The following is a 14,883-nucleotide window of genomic DNA, read 5'->3' as shown; positions in this document are numbered from 1 at the left end:
TATACATACCTGTGTAATGTCCATGTACGTGTGTCGGCTGTATACATACCTGTGTAATGTCCAGATACGTGTGTCGACTGTATACATACCTGTGTAATGTCAATGTATGTGTGTCTGCTGTATACATACCTGTGTAATGTCCATGTACGTGTGTCGCCTGTATACATACCTGTGTAATGTCCATGTACGTGTGTCGGCTGTGCGTTGGGTGTATGTTCCTGGGAAATATCCCGAGTTGCCTGTAAGCCATGATATACCACTATACCATCCGTCTTTACTCTCCTGGATCTCGGATGGCTCCACATAAACAAAGTCTCCCTCAATCAACTCCAGCTCGTCCCCCAGCTGTGGGGTGTACGCCTTCAAAACTTTACGGACCTATAAACAAACACATCGTTAGTGGTGAACACAATGTTTGTACATCCTTATAGCTATGATCAGTCATTAGATTTAACAGGGGAGGAAAGATGATATTCCTACAGAAACAAATCTAATATTCCTCATTTTTAATGTAGCATCCATCATTTGAAAAGGTTATTGAATTGGTGACCCAGAGGTGGAGGGCTAGTAGTAAAATGTCAGACATCCTAACTTTTCTACTAAAGTGACCCAGAGGTGGAGGGCTAGTAGTAGAATGTCAGACACCCTATCTTTTTTACTACAGTGATCCAGAGGTGGAGGGCTAGTAGTAAATGTCAGACACCCTAACTTTCTACTATAGTGACCCAGAGGTGGAGGGCTAGTAGTAAAATGTCAGACATCCTAACTTTTCTACTAAAGTGACCCAGAGGTGGAGGGCTAGTAGTAGAATGTCAGACACCCTATCTTTTTTACTACAGTGACCCAGAGGTGGAGGGCTAGTAGTAGAATGTCAGACACCCTAACTTTTCTACTACAGTGACCCAGAGGTGGAGGGCTAGTAGTAGAATGTCAGACACCCTAACTTTTCTACTACAGTGACTCAGAGGTGGAGGGCTAGTAGTAGAATGTCAGGCACCCTGACTTTTCTACTACAGTGACCCAGAGGTGGAGGGCTAGTAGTAGAATGTCGCTAAACCCAAACTTTTCTACTAAAGTGACCCAGAGGTGGAGGGCTAGTAGTAGAATGTCAGGCACCCTAACTTTTCTACTACAGTGACCCAGAGGTGGAGGGCTAGTAGTAGAATGTCAGACATCCTAACTTTTCTACTACAGTGACCAAGAGGTGGAGGGCTAGTAGTAGAATGTCAGGCACCCTGACCTTTCTACTATAGTGACCCAGAGGTGGAGGGCTAGTAGTAGAATGTCGCTACACCCAAACTTTTCTACTAGAGTGACCCAGAGGTGGAGGGCTAGTAGTAGAATGACAGGCACCCTGACTTTTCTACTATAGTGACAAAGAGGTGATGGGCTAGTAGTAGAATGTCAGGTACCCTAACCTTTCTACTATATTGACCCAGAGGTGGAGGGTCTACTACAGTGACTCAGAGGTGGAGGGCTAGTAGTAAAATGCCATGACACCCTAACCTTTCTACTGCAATGACTCACAGGTTTAAGGCTAGTCCGCTAAAACTGACCATAATCGCAGGCTCAAAATTCTGACTGATCGCCTGTTTATGGTCTACAATTATGGTCAGTTTTAGCAGACTACTTTAAGGCTTGTGGTAGAACATGTACATTGGACATCTATTTTAGCATACTAACCCAGAAGAATTAATTGGAAGTGAAAACTGTATAACACTGTAAACTTGCAGGTCAATATTTTGCAGTTTTCTATTCGGAACACATTCGAATATGTTAAATATCACACTTTGTTAATTCCTATAACTTTTTGGACTATTCGGTATTATTTCTGAATATTTTGGTGGTGTTTAGAATTCGCGAATTTCAGTGAAAACATAAGACTAGCTAAAACAAACCACAAAATTTAATTGCTATACTGGGACCAAACCAGTAGTCGTGACGGAACCGTTGTCGTGATTGTGTGCATATTCTACTGTGCGTCTAGATTTCCGAATGTCTGGAGCTGTTGACGAATACTTCATCATGGTGTTGTTTTGTTTATGTGTACATAATGTTTTGTTTATGTGTAAATAATATGTTTTGTGAGATGCTAGCAATTAAATTTTTCCTATATCAAGACTACTGGTAGGGTCCCAGTACAGTACATATATATCCAACCATTAGGACAACACTAGATCACAATTATTTAATATACGTCCAATAATGTAGTTTAAGGTCATTGATTTGATTGACAGTATTTATGATATAGACCACTCCCTACCTCACATTGAGCCTTGCTGATATCCCGCGAGTACAGTCTGAAGTCCCAGCGAACTTCCGCGTCTAGATGGATATCCTTGGCCATCCCCAGTAGTTTCTCATGCTGCTCAGCCATGTACTGATAGGCTAGGGTCATATGTAGCTGTTTCTTATGGGGCTCAAACTTTATTCCTGTAAACAGAGGACACAGAAGATTTAAACCAGGTGTCAAACATTTAAAACAAAATTGTATAAAGAAGCATTTTCCTTAAGAACAAATGGCCTATATAATTTGATCTACAATTGCTATGTTGTTCCAGTTAGGAATGAAAACAAAAGATCCATGTGGCCTAACAGATGTCAAAGTTCCCGAACATTTTAGACAAATAAAATTTTTATCCTGCCCATTAGCCTCTGGGTATTCCATGAATTAAATCTACCTACTATATACAAGAGGCCCAGAGGGCCTACTATGTTTGTAATGCCAAGTAATGTTCTGATATTTCTTTTCTGAAGGAATTTTAATATTAACTCTAAATCCCCTATTAGGCCCCACCCCTCCTGCCCCCCAGGGGGTCAGAGCCAAAATTTATACAAGTTCTGTTCCCCTTCCCCCAAGGATGTTTGTGGCCAAATTTGGTCACAATCCAAGCAAAACTCTAGGACAAGTAGCGATTTATAGGATTTACCTCTATTTCCCCTATTGGGCCCCACCCGTCCTGCCCTGGGGGGGCCAGAGCCAAAACTTATACAAGTTCTGTTCCCCTTCCCCCCAAGGATGTTTTGTGGCCAAATTTGGTTACAATCCATACAGAACTCTATGACTAGTAGCAATTTAAAGAATTTACCTTCTATTTCCCCTATTGGGCCTCGCCCCTCCTGCCCCCCGGGACCAGAGCCAAAATTTATACTAAACTCAGTTCTTATTCTCCCAAGGATGTTTCTGGCCAAATTTGGTTACATTCCATGTGGAACTCTGTGACTAGTAGCCATTTAAAGGATTTACCTCTATTTCCCTTATTGGGCCCCGCCCCTCCAGCCCCCAGGGGGCCAGAGCCAAAATTTATACAAGTTCTGTTCCCCTTCCCCCAAGGATGTTTGTGGCCAAATTTGGTTCCAATCCCTGCAGAACTCTATGGACTAGTAGTGATTTAAAGGATTTACCTCTATTTCCCCCTATTGGGCCCCGCCCCTCCTGCCCCCAGGGGGTCAGAGCCAAAATTTAAACAAGTTCTGTTCCCCTTCCCCAAGGGTGTTTTTGGCCAAATTTGGTACATTTCATTCAGAACTCTATGACTAGTGGCGATTTAAAGGATTTACCTCTATTTCCCCTATTGGGCCCCCGCCCCTCCTGCCCCCGGGGGGGCCAGAGCCAAAATTTATACAAGTTCTGTTCCCCTTCCTCCAAGGATGTTTGTGGCCAAATTTGGGTACATTCCATTCACAACTCTATGACTAGTAGCGATATAAAGGATTTACCTCTATTTCCCCTATTGGGCCCCGCCCCTTCTGCCCCTGGGTGATCAGAGCCAAAATTTATACAAGTACTGTTCCCCTTCCCCCAAGGATGTTTGTGGCTGATTTTGGTTACATTCCATGCCAAACTCTAGGACAAGTAGCGATTTAAAGGATTTACCTCTATTTCCCCTATTGGGCCCCGCCCCTCCTGCCCCTGTGGGATCAGAGCCAAAATTTATACAAGTTCTGTTCCCCTTCCCCCAAGGATGTTTGTGGCTGAATTTTGGTTACAATCCATGCAAAACTCTAGGACAAGTAGCGATTTAAAGGATTTACCTCTATTTCCCCTATTGGACCCCGCCCCTCCTGACCCCGGGGGTACAGAGCCAAAATTTATACAAGTTCTGTTCCCCTTCCCCCAAGGATGCTTGTGGCCAAATTTGGTTACAATCCATGCAGAACTCTAGGACTAGTAGCGATTATAGATTTACCTTCTATTTTCCCTATTGGGTCCCGCCCCTCCTGCCCCCGGGGGTCAGAGCCAAAAATTATACAAGTTTCTGTTCCCCTTCCCCCAAGGATGTTTGTGGCCAAATTTGGGTTACATCCATGCAGAACTCTAGGATAAGTAGCGATTTAAAGGATTTACCTCTATTTCCCCTATTGGGCCCCCCCCCTCCCCCTGCCCCCGGGGGGCCAGAGCCAAAATTTATACAAGTTCTGTTCCCCTTCCCCCAAGGATGTTTGTGGCCAAATTTTGGTTCCAATCCATGCAGAACTCTATGACTACTTAGTAGCGATTTAGAAGGATTTACCTTTATTTCCCCTATTGGGCCTCGCCCCCTGCCTGCCCCCGGGGGGTCAGAGCCAAAATTTATACAAGTTCTGTTCCCCCTCCCCCAAGGATGTTTGTGGCCAAATTTGGTTACAATCCAAGCGAGAACTCCTCTAGGACAAGTAGCGGATTTATAAAATTCCTCTCCTTTCTGATTTTACCCATGACTTTTTTTTAGTTCCAATCTTTCGATTTTAGAGCCAAAATACCTGACTTTTTTAGTTTCTCTCCTATCTGATTTGACCACTTTACCTGACTTTTTCGATTTAAAGCTTCCTCTATTTCCTGATCCGTTTTTCCGCCCCCTACCTTTACCTGACTTTTTTCAGTTCCTTCCTATCTGATTTGTACCCCATTACCTGAATTTTACCTTCCTAATCTGATTTTTACCCTGACTTTTTTAGTTCCTCTCCTATCTGATTTTACCCATACCTGACTTTTTCAATAATCCTCTCCTATCTGATTTTACCCATACCTGACTTTTTCTAGTTCCTCTTCCTTATCTGATTTTACCCATACCTGACTTTTTTCCAGTTCCTCATCCTATCTGATTTTACCCATACCTGACTTTTTTAGTTCCTCTCTCTATCCCTTGAAATTTTTACCCACTGATAACCTGACTTTTTAAGTTCCTCTCCTATCTGATTTTAACCTTTACCTGACTTTTTTCAATTCCTCTCCTATCTGATTTTACCCATACCTGACTTTTTAAATTCCTCTCCTCTCTGATTTTACCCTTACCTGACTTTTTTAGCTCCTCTCCTATCTGTCATTATCTTTACCCCATCTTACCTGACTTTTTCAATTCCTCTCCTCTCTGTTTGATTTACCCTTACCTGACTTTTTCATATTCCCCCCTCCTATTGATTTTACCCTTACATGAATTTTTTTAGTTCCTCTCAATATCTGATTTTTACCCCATACCTGACTTTTTTATATTCCTCTCCTATCTGATTTTACCCATACCTGACTTTTTTAGTTCCTCTCCTATTCTGATTTTTACCATACCTGCACTTTTTTCAATTCCTTCCTATCTGATTTTACCCTTACCTGACTTTTTCAATTCCTCTCCTTTCTGATATTTACCTTACCTGACTTTTTAGTTCCTCTCTATCTGATTTACCATACCTGACTGTTTTTAATTCCTCTCCTATATGATTTTAACCCCTACCTGACTTTTTCAATTCCTCTCCTATCTGAGTATTATACCCATATCCTGACTTTTTCAATTCCTTTCCTATCTGATTTTACCCCTACCTGACTTTTTTCAATTTCCTCTCCTATATGATTTTATACCTTACCTGACTTTTGTTTAGTTCCTTCTCCTATCTTGATTTTACCTCCATACCTGACTTTTTTATTCCTCTCCTATCTGATTTTACCCATACCTGACTTTTTCAGTTCCTCTCCCTATCTGATTTTACCCTTATCTGACTTTTTCAATTCCTCTCCTATCTGATTTTACCCATACATGACTTTTTCAATTCCTCTCCTATCTGATTTTACCCCCTACCTGACTTTTTCAATTCCTCTCCTATCTGATTTTACCCATACCTGACTTTTCAATTCCTCTCCTATTGATTTTACCCATACCTGACTTTTTCCATTCCTCTCCTATCTGATTTTACCCATACTGACTTTTTCCATCCTCTCCCTATCTGATTTTACCCCATACCTGACTTTTTAGTTCCTCTCCTATTCTGGATTCTTACCCTTATTCTGACTTTTTCAAATTCCTCTCCTATCTGATTTTACCCATACCTGACTTTTTTAGTTCCTCTCCTATCTGATTTTACCCATACCTGACTTTTTTAGTTCCTCTCCTATCTGATTTTACCCTTACCTGACTTTTTCATATTCCTCTCCTATCTTGATTTTACCCATACCTGACTTTTTTAGTTCCTCTCCTCTCTGATTTTACCCTTACCTGACTTTTTCAATTCCTCTCCTATCTGATTTTACCCATACCTGACTTTTTTAGTTCCTCTCCTATCTGATTTTACCCCTACCTGACTTTTTCAATTCCTCTCCTATCTGATTTTCTACCTTTACCTGACTTTTTTAGTTCCTCTCCTATCTGATTTTAACCTTACCTGACTTTTTCAAATTTCTCTCCTATCTGATTTTACCCATACCTGACTTTTTCAATTTCTCTCCCTATCTGATTTTACCCATACCTGACTTTTTTAGTTCCTCTCCTATCTGATTTTACCTTTACCTGACTTTTTTAGTTCCTCTCCTATCTGATTTTACCCATACCTGACTTTTTCAATTCCTCTCCTATCTGATTTTACCCATACCTGACTTTTTTAGTTCCTCTCCTATCTGATTTTACCCATACCTGACTTTTTCCATTCCTCTCCTATCTGATTTTACCCTTACCTGACTTTTTTTTTGTTCCTCTCCTACCTGATTTTACTCATACCTGACTTTTTCAATTCCTCTCCTATCTGATTTTACCCATACCTGACTTTTTCAATTCCTCTCCTCTCTGATTTTACCCTTACCTGACTTTTTTAGTTCCTCTCCTATCTGATTTTACCCATACCTGACTTTTTCAATTCCTCTCCTCTCTGATTTTACCCATACCTGACTTTTTTAGTTCCTCTCCTATCTGATTTTAACTTTACCTTGACTTTTTTAGTTCCTCTCCTATCTGATTTTAACCTTACCTGACTTTTTCAATTTCTCTCCTATCTGATTTTACCCATACCTGACTTTTTCAATTTCTCTCCTATCTGATTTTACACTTACCTGACTTTTTTAGTTCCTCTCCTACCTGATTTTACCCATACCTGACTTTTTTAGTTCCTCTCCTATCTGATTTTACCCATACCTGACTTTTTCAATTCCTCTCCTATCTGATTTTACCCATACCTGACTTTTTTAGTTCCTCTATTATCTGATTTTACCCATACCTGACTTTTTTAGTTCCTCTCCTATCTGATTTTACCCCTACCTGACTTTTTCAATTCCTCTCCTATCTGATTTTACCTTTACCTGATTTTTTCAATTCCTCTCCTATCTGATTTTACCCAAACCTGACTTTTTCAATTCCTCTCCTCTCTGATTTTACCCTTACCTGACTTTTTTAGTTCCTCTCCTATCTGATTTTACCCATACCTGACTTTTTCAATTCCTCTCCTATCTGATTTTACCCTTACCTGACTTTTTCTATTCCTCTCCTATCTGATTTTACCCTTACCTGACTTTTTTAGTTCCTCTCCTATCTGATTTTACCCATACCTGACTTTTTCTATTCCTCTCCTATCTGATTTTACCCTTACCTGACTTTTTTAGTTCCTCTCCTATCTGATTTTACCCATACCTGACTTTTTCCAATTCCTCTCCTATCTGATTTTACCCTTACCTGACTTTTTCAATTCCTCTCCTATCTGATTTTACCCATACCTGACTTTTTCAATTCCTCTCCTATCTGATTTTACCCTTACCTGACTTTTTTAGTTCCTCTCCTATCTGATTTTACCCATACCTGACTTTTTTAGTTCCTCTCCTATCTGATTTTACCCATACCTGACTTTTTCAATTCCTCTCCTATCTGATTTTACCCTTACCTGACTTTTTTAGTTCCTCTCCTATCTGATTTTACCCATACCTGACTTTTTCCATTCCTCTCCTATCTGATTTTACCCTTACCTGACTTTTTTTTGTTCCTCTCCTACCTGATTTTACCCATACCTGACTTTTTCAATTCCTCTCCTATCTGATTTTACCCATACCTGACTTTTTCAATTCCTCTCCTCTCTGATTTTACCCTTACCTGACTTTTTTAGTTCCTCTCCTATCTGATTTTACCCATACCTGACTTTTTCAATTCCTCTCCTCTCTGATTTTACCCATACCTGACTTTTTTAGTTCCTCTCCTATCTGATTTTACACCATTTACCTGACTTTTTTAAGTTCCTCTCCTATCTGATTTTACCCATACCTGACTTTTTCAATTCCTCTCCTATCTGATTTTACCCATACCTGACTTTTTTAGTTCCTCTCCTATCTGATTTTACCCATACCTGACTTTTTCCATTCCTCTCCTATCTGATTTTACCCTTACCTGACTTTTTTTTGTTCCTCTCCTACCTGATTTTACCCATACCTGACTTTTTCAATTCCTCTCCTATCTGATTTTACCCATACCTGACTTTTTCAATTCCTCTCCTCTCTGATTTTACCCTTACCTGACTTTTTTAGTTCCTCTCCTATCTGATTTTACCCATACCTGACTTTTTCAATTCCTCTCCTCTCTGATTTTACCCATACCTGACTTTTTTAGTTCCTCTCCTATCTGATTTTACCCATACCTGACTTTTTTAGTTCCTCTCCTATCTGATTTTAACCTTACCTGACTTTTTCAATTTCTCTCCTATCTGATTTTACCCACACCTGACTTTTTCAATTCCTCTCCTATCTGATTTTACCCATACCTGACTTTTTTAGTTCCTCTCCTATCTGATTTTACCCATACCTGACTTTTTTAGTTCCTCTCCTATCTGATTTTACCCATACCTGACTTTTTCAATTCCTCTCCTATCTGATTTTACCCATACCTGACTTTTTTAGTTCCTCTCCTATCTGATTTTACCCTTACCTGACTTTTTCAATTCCTCTCCTATCTGATTTTACCCATACCTGACTTTTTTAGTTCCTCTCCTATCTGATTTTACCCTTACCTGACTTTTTCAATTCCTCTCCTATCTGATTTTACCCATACCTGACTTTTTCAGTTCCTCTCCTATCTGATTTTACCCATACCTGACTTTTTCAATTCCTCTCCTATCTGATTTTACCTTTACCTGACTTTTTTAGTTCCTCTCCTATCTGATTTTAACCTTACCTGACTTTTTCAATTTCTCTCCTATCTGATTTTACCCATACCTGACTTTTTCAATTTCTCTCCTATCTGATTTTACCCATACCTGACTTTTTTAGTTCCTCTCCTATCTGATTTTACCCTTACCTGACTTTTTAAGTTCCTCTCCTATCTGATTTTACCTTTACCTGATTTTTTCAATTCCTCTCCTATCTGATTTTACCCATACCTGACTTTTTTAGTTCCTCTCCTATCTGATTTTACCCATACCTGACTTTTTCAGTTCCTCTCCTATCTGATTTTACCCATACCTGACTTTTTCAATTCCTCTCCTATCTGATTTTACCCTTACCTGACTTTTTTAGTTCCTCTGCTATCTGATTTTACCCATACCTGACTTTTTCCATTCCTCTCCTATCTGATTTTACCCTTACCTGACTTTTTCGATTCCTCTCCTATCTGATTTTACCCATACCTGACTTTTTCAATTCCTCTCCTATCTGATTTTACCCTTACCTGACTTTTTCAATTCCTCTCCTATCTGATTTTACCCATACCTGACTTTTTCCATTCCTCTCCTATCTGATTTTACCCATACCTGACTTTTTCAATTCCTCTCCTATCTGATTTTACCCTTACCTGACTTTTTCCATTCCTCTCCTATCTGATTTTACCCATACCTGACTTTTTCCATTCCTCTCCTATCTGATTTTACCCATACCTGACTTTTTCCATTCCTCCTCTCCTATCTGATTTTACCCATACCTGACTTTTTCAATTCCTCTCCTATCTGATTTTACCCATTACCTGACTTTTTCCATTCCTCTCCTATCTGATTTTACCCTTACCTGACTTTTTCCATTCCTCTCCTATCTGATTTTACCCATACCTGACTTTTTCCATTCCTCTCCTATCTGATTTTACCCATACCTGACTTTTTCCATTCCTCTCCTATCTGATTTTACCCTTACCTGACTTTTTCCATTCCTCTCCTATCTGATTTTACCCATACCTGACTTTTTCCCATTCCTCTCCTATCTGATTTTACCCCATACCTGACTTTTTCCATTCCTCTCCTATCTGATTTTACCCATACCTGACTTTTTTAGTTCCTCTCCTATCTGATTTTACCCATACCTGACTTTTTCCATTCCTCTCCTATCTGATTTTACCCATACCTGACTTTTTCCATTCCTCTCCTATCTGATTTTACCCTTACCTGACTTTTTTAGTTCCTCTCCTATCTGATTTTACCCTTACCTGACTTTTTCCATTCCTCTCCTATCTGATTTTACCCATACCTGACTTTTTCCATTCCTCTCCTATCTGATTTTACCCATACCTGACTTTTTTAGTTCCTCTCCTATCTGATTTTACTCTTACCTGACTTTTTCCATTCCTCTCCTATCTGATTTTACCCATACCTGACTTTTTCAATTCCTCTCCTATCTGATTTTACCCTTACCTGACTATTTCCATTCCTCGCCTATCTGATTTTACCCTTACCTGACTTTTTTAGTTCCTCTCCTACCTGATTTTACCCATACCTGACTTTCTTGGTTCCTCTCCCATCTGATTTAACTCTTACCTGACTTTTTTAGTTCCTCTCCTACCTGATTTTACCTATACCTGACTTTTTTAGTTCCTCTCCTACCTGATTTTACCCATACCTGACTTTTTCAGTTCCTCTCCTATCTGATTTTAACCTTACCTGACTTTTTTAGTTCCTCTCCTACCTGATTTTACCCATACCTGACTTTCTTGGTTCCTCTCCCATCTGATTTAACTCTTACCTGACTTTTTTAGTTCCTCTCCTACCTGATTTTACCTATACCTGACTTTTTTAGTTCCTCTCCTACCTGATTTTACCCATACCTGACTTTTTCAGTTCCTCTCCTATCTGATTTTAACCTTACCTGACTTTTTTAGTTCCTCTCCTACCTGATTTTACCCATACCTGACTTTTTTAGTTCCTCTCCTATCTGATTTTACCCATACCTGACTTTTTCCATTCCTCTCCTATCTGATTTTACCCTTACCTGACTTTTTTAGTTCCTCTCCTACCTGATTTTACCCATACCTGACTTTCTTAGTTCCTCTCCTGTCTGATTTAACTTTTACTTGACTTTTTTTGTTCCTCTCCTACCTGATTTTACCCATACCTGACTTTTTTAGTTCCTCTCCTACCTGATTTTACCCATACCTGACTTTTTTAGTTCCTCTCCTATCTGATTTTAACCTTACCTGACTTTTTTTGTTCCTCTCCTACCTGATTTTACCCATACCTGACTTTTTTAGTTCCTCTCCTACCTGATTTTACCCATACCTGACTTTTTTTGTTCCTCTCCTCTCTGATTTTACCCATACCTGACTTTTTTAGTTCCTCTCCTACCTGAGTTTACCCATCCATACCTGACGTTTTCAGTTTCTCCCCCAACTGATTTTACCCATACCTGATTTTTTCAGTTCCTCCCACGACCTGATTTTACCCATACCTGACTTTTTCAGTTCCTCCCCGACCTGATTGGTTATATCTGACAGGTATCTGTAGAAGTCTTCTTGTACAAACAATCCGATGAAATTTATTTGACTAAAAAAGTCCAGCTTCATTTTGCCTGGTGCCTGTCGTAGTTTGGTTTCCATCTTCAGAACAGCCCGTGTGACTTCATGGACTTTCGCATCTTCTACCTAGTAGGTCAATCAAATAGTTATTAATGTTACCATGGCAATCAGACTGATCTAGGATCATAATGTACTACGGGACGTATGTCTTTACTTTTTAGTCTGATCATATCACCGTAAGTTTTACTTTAATTAAGGAAAGAAGGGCAAACAAATTTGCATGCATTTGCAAAAGTTGGTAACGTCAGAAAAATTAATGCATAAAAATTTCAGTTTGGGCATGTTAGTTTATGTGCACGTTCATTTTATTCAGTTTAAAAACCTTGATTGTGCACAATTTCTGTGATTTTCCAAAATACTTCTAAAGCAAACAAAATAGTATTGCCACAAAAATATGTAATTTTTAGAAAATCTTTGGTTTAGTTTTGTTTGTTAAATGTCATATAAACAGCAAGGTGTGTTAAAGAATGTGTCAGGTTTGTTGGTGAAGCCACTGACCAGCAGTCAGTACCTGGCAACTGCCTCACATGGAATCGTATTCAAACTTGTGACTCAGAAGTGGAAGGCTTGTGATAACATGGTATCAAAAAACCCTAAAGTAAAGGAAAAGTCTTTTCCAGCAGTAACTTACAGTAAAGAAAGGCCAGTAAACCCCAAAGTAAAGGAAAAGTCTTTTCCAGCAGTAACTTACAGTAAAGAAAGGCCAGTAAACCCCAAAGTAAAGGAAAAGTCTTTTCCAGCAGTAACTTACAGTAAAGAAAGGCCAGTAAACACCAAAGTAAAGGAAAAGTCTTTTCCAGCAGTAACTTACAGTAAAGAAAGGCCAGTAAACCCCAAAGTAAAGGAAAAGTCTTTTCCAGTAGTAACTTACAGTAAAGAAAGGCCAGTAAACCCCAAAGTAAAGGAGATGTCTTTTCCAGCAGTAACTTACAGTAAAGAAAGGCCAGTAAACCCCAAAGTAAAGGAAAAGTCTTTTCCAGTAGTAACTTACAGTAAAGAAAGGCCAGTAAACCCCAAAGTAAAGGAAAAGTCTTTACTTGTGATAACATGGTATCAAAAATCCCTAAAGTAAAGGAAAAGTCTTTTCCAGTAGTAACTTACAGTAAAGAAAGGCCAGTAAACCCCAAAGTAAAGGAAAAGTATTTTCCAGCAGTAACTTACAGTAAAGAAAGGCCAGTAAACCCCAAAGTAAAAGAAAAGTCTTTTCCAGCAGTAACTTACAGTAAAGAAAGGCCAGTAAACACCAAAGTAAAGGAAAAGTCTTTTCCAGCAGTAACTTGCAGTAAAGAAAGGCCAGTAAACACCAAAGTAAAGGAAAAGTCTTTTCCAGCAGTAACTTACAGTAAAGAAAGGCCAGTAAACCCCAAAGTAAAGGAAAAGTCTTTTCCAGCAGTAACTTACAGTAAAGAAAGGCCAGTAAACCCCAAAGTAAAGGAGATGTCTTTTCCAGCAGTAACTTACAGTAAAGAAAGGCCAGTAAACCCCAAAGTAAAGGAAAAGTCTTTTCCAGTAGTAACTTACAGTAAAGAAAGGCCAGTAAACCCCAAAGTAAAGGAAAAGTCTTTTCCAGCAGTAACTTACAGTAAAGAATGGCCAGTAAACCCCAAAGTAAAGGAAAAGTCTTTTCCAGCAGTAACTTACAGTAAAGAAAGGACAGAGTGTTATATGTGGGAAGTAGGCATGGGATCCGTTCCAACCACAGGTGCTGAGAGACTTCTCCGCAAACTCTGTCACTTCCTTCTGCAGCGCCCCCTGGGGGCAGAGATAGAGTATATACTCGCGAGCGTTGTTCTGGTCGAGATGAGGGTCATTCACATGTGAAAGCAGCCTGTTACACAAATACAAAAATTGTATCTTAAGACAATTCTCCTTTAAATTAATACATTGTAATAATGTAAATTTATATATAATTCTTTTATTGTTCAAATTGAAAAGAATTAATCCACAAAATATCAATGAACAACATCATACCTAATTCAATGTTGACATTAGTATACTATATAACTACATTGCTTTTCATCAGCATTTTTCTACAAGTCATTCATAGGAAACTTGTTAGCTGTACAAGATTACTTTTCATACAATGCATTAATAAGAAACATTTCGCTAGCCCAAGATCATTTTTTCATGAGACATTAAAAGAAATTTGTTACCTGGCTGTACGGTTTTAGGTTTTACCTACTACATTAATAAACAACTTTTGATCTGATTATATCTTCAATGAGACATTAATCTCCTTACCAGTCTGAGGCCAACTGTACACCACTGTCTCCTGTAGCTGCTATAGCCTTCTCCCTACAAAAACATGTCATAATATGTTCAAACTTTTAAACGATATTCAGAGCATTTAAGTATACTGAGTAAACTCTTTACCAATATATCATGGTCAGACAATACTGAGTTAACTCTTTACCAATATACCATGGTCAGACAATACTGAGTAAACTCTTTACCAATATACCATGGTCAGACAATACTGAGTAAACTCTTTACCAATATACCATGGTCAGACAATACTGAGTAAACTCGTTACCAATATACCATGGTCAGACAATACTGAGTAAACTCTTTACCAATATATCATGGTCAGACAAATACTGAGTAAACTCTTTACCAATATATCATGGTCAGACAATACTGAGTTAACTCTTTACCAATATACCATGGTACAGCACAATACTGAGTAAAACTCTTTACCAATATACCATGGTCAGACAATACTGAGTTAACTCTTTACCAATATACCATGGTCAGACAATACTGAGTTAACTCTTTACCAATATACCATGGTCATGTCAGACAATACTGAGTAAACTCTTTACCAATATACCATGGTCAGACAATACTGAGTAAACTCTTTACCAATATACCATGGTCAGTACTGACAACTACTGGTTAC

General features: G+C 38.9%; 1 protein-coding gene across 2 annotated transcripts in view; it reads right to left on the bottom strand.

Moving 5' to 3' along the window:
* The window catches only part of LOC138332269 (ubiquitin-associated and SH3 domain-containing protein B-like), a 32,017-nt gene that overhangs the window by 8,759 nt on the left and 8,375 nt on the right, over positions 1–14,883 (bottom strand). For both annotated transcript variants that reach the window (XR_011209802.1, XM_069280291.1), the window contains exons 3-7: positions 14,226–14,279; positions 13,626–13,812; positions 11,858–12,050; positions 2,264–2,433; positions 170–378 (exon numbers count right to left, since the gene is read on the bottom strand). Coding sequence is in view for 1 of the 2 variants with exons in the window: in XM_069280291.1 (XP_069136392.1) it covers positions 170–378; positions 2,264–2,433; positions 11,858–12,050; positions 13,626–13,812; positions 14,226–14,279 (813 nt within the window). In the remaining variant the exon portion in view is untranslated. The remainder of the gene's footprint in view (positions 1–169; positions 379–2,263; positions 2,434–11,857; positions 12,051–13,625; positions 13,813–14,225; positions 14,280–14,883) is intronic.

Source organism: Argopecten irradians, chromosome 9 (assembly GCF_041381155.1).
Source record: "Argopecten irradians isolate NY chromosome 9, Ai_NY, whole genome shotgun sequence".
Classification (NCBI taxonomy): domain Eukaryota; kingdom Metazoa; phylum Mollusca; class Bivalvia; order Pectinida; family Pectinidae; genus Argopecten; species Argopecten irradians.
Note: the sequence above shows the minus strand (reverse complement) of the source record. Positions and strands in the feature narration are given on the sequence as shown.